Source organism: Lutjanus erythropterus, chromosome 6, assembly GCF_056507025.1.
Source record: "Lutjanus erythropterus isolate fLutEry1 chromosome 6, fLutEry1.hap2, whole genome shotgun sequence".
Classification (NCBI taxonomy): domain Eukaryota; kingdom Metazoa; phylum Chordata; class Actinopteri; order Lutjaniformes; family Lutjanidae; genus Lutjanus; species Lutjanus erythropterus.
Genome location: NC_139322.1, coordinates 432271 through 433349, shown reverse-complemented (window position 1 = coordinate 433349; position 1079 = coordinate 432271). Strand labels below are relative to the sequence as shown.

The 1079-nt window shown below is 41.0% G+C and overlaps 1 protein-coding gene across 1 annotated transcript in view; it reads right to left on the bottom strand.

Annotated features, from left to right (window-relative positions):
- Window positions 1–1079, bottom strand: part of hdac6 (histone deacetylase 6) — a 15040-nt gene that overhangs the window by 8234 nt on the left and 5727 nt on the right. Inside the window, exons 13-14 of the mRNA XM_084720125.1 lie at window positions 1042–1079; window positions 725–831 (exon numbers count right to left, since the gene is read on the bottom strand). The exon at window positions 1042–1079 is cut by the window's right edge and continues 52 nt beyond it. Of these exons, the coding sequence (XP_084576251.1) occupies window positions 725–831; window positions 1042–1079 (145 nt within the window). The remainder of the gene's footprint in view (window positions 1–724; window positions 832–1041) is intronic.

The window sequence follows — 1079 nt, the reverse complement described above, 5'->3', positions numbered from 1 at the left end:
GAGAGAGAGAGAGACAGGGAGAGCAGGGGGAGAGAGAGACAGGGAGAGAGAGGGAGAGAGAGAGAAGAGAGAGAGACAGACAGGGAGAGAGACAGGGAGAGAGAGAGACAGGGAGAGAGAGAGAGAGAAAGACAGACAGGTGGTTTAAATGATTATGTTATTTTCTGAACTCTGTGTCTTTGTTCACACCTGATATTAACATAAATGCACCTGGGACACACTGGGGACACATTTGAGAGGACGTGGTCGAAGTCATGTGACCACAGTCTTTCAGCAGTGTGTCCTGGTCCACAGTGAAGGACCGCCTCCTCATGACGTCCTGTACGTCCATCATCTCTACAGGAAGTTGTGATCACAACATTTAACACAGATTGTGCACCACCTCGCAATTTTGTCCAATCACCAAAAATGTCCCCAAAGTTTGACCTTGGTGGTCACATCAGTCCTCCATGTTAAAATCATACATGTAATTTAAAGCAGATTTTGTTAGAACTTTTGTGATGTCTGTAAAACTTTTTGTTGAGGTCAGATAGAACCCTGAGAACAGAGTCTGGTTTCATTCTCAGTGGAACAAGTTGACTTTGATTTTTAATGAATTATGAGAAAAAATTATTAAAAGAATTTTTTAAAATCACATATTTTTAGAAAAGCTGTTGTGAAATCTTTTTTTTTTTTAGGATGCAACAATCCCCCAAAAAACACACAGACTGACTCAGATGATTACCTGTCAGACGGAGCGGTGGGTGGAGTCAGCGGAGGACAGGCTCCTCCCAGCAGAGCTCTGACACAGGCTGCAGCGCCCTCTGCTGTCGTCTGCAGGTTATAACCTCCCTGTGTCACCATGAGAAAAATTAAAACTAAATAAATCCACATTAAGTTTCAGAGGAATATTTCTAAATATAATACATCAAAGAATGTCGCGTGTGTGAAACTTACTGTAAAATAAATGAATAAATAAAGTTTTTAAATGATTTTATAAAGGAGCTGAAATAATAATGACGAGTGAAGAGAAGCACTTCTTCATGTTTGATGATGTTTTACCTCGAGAGCGAGAACCAGTCGACCTTCAGCAAAACTCA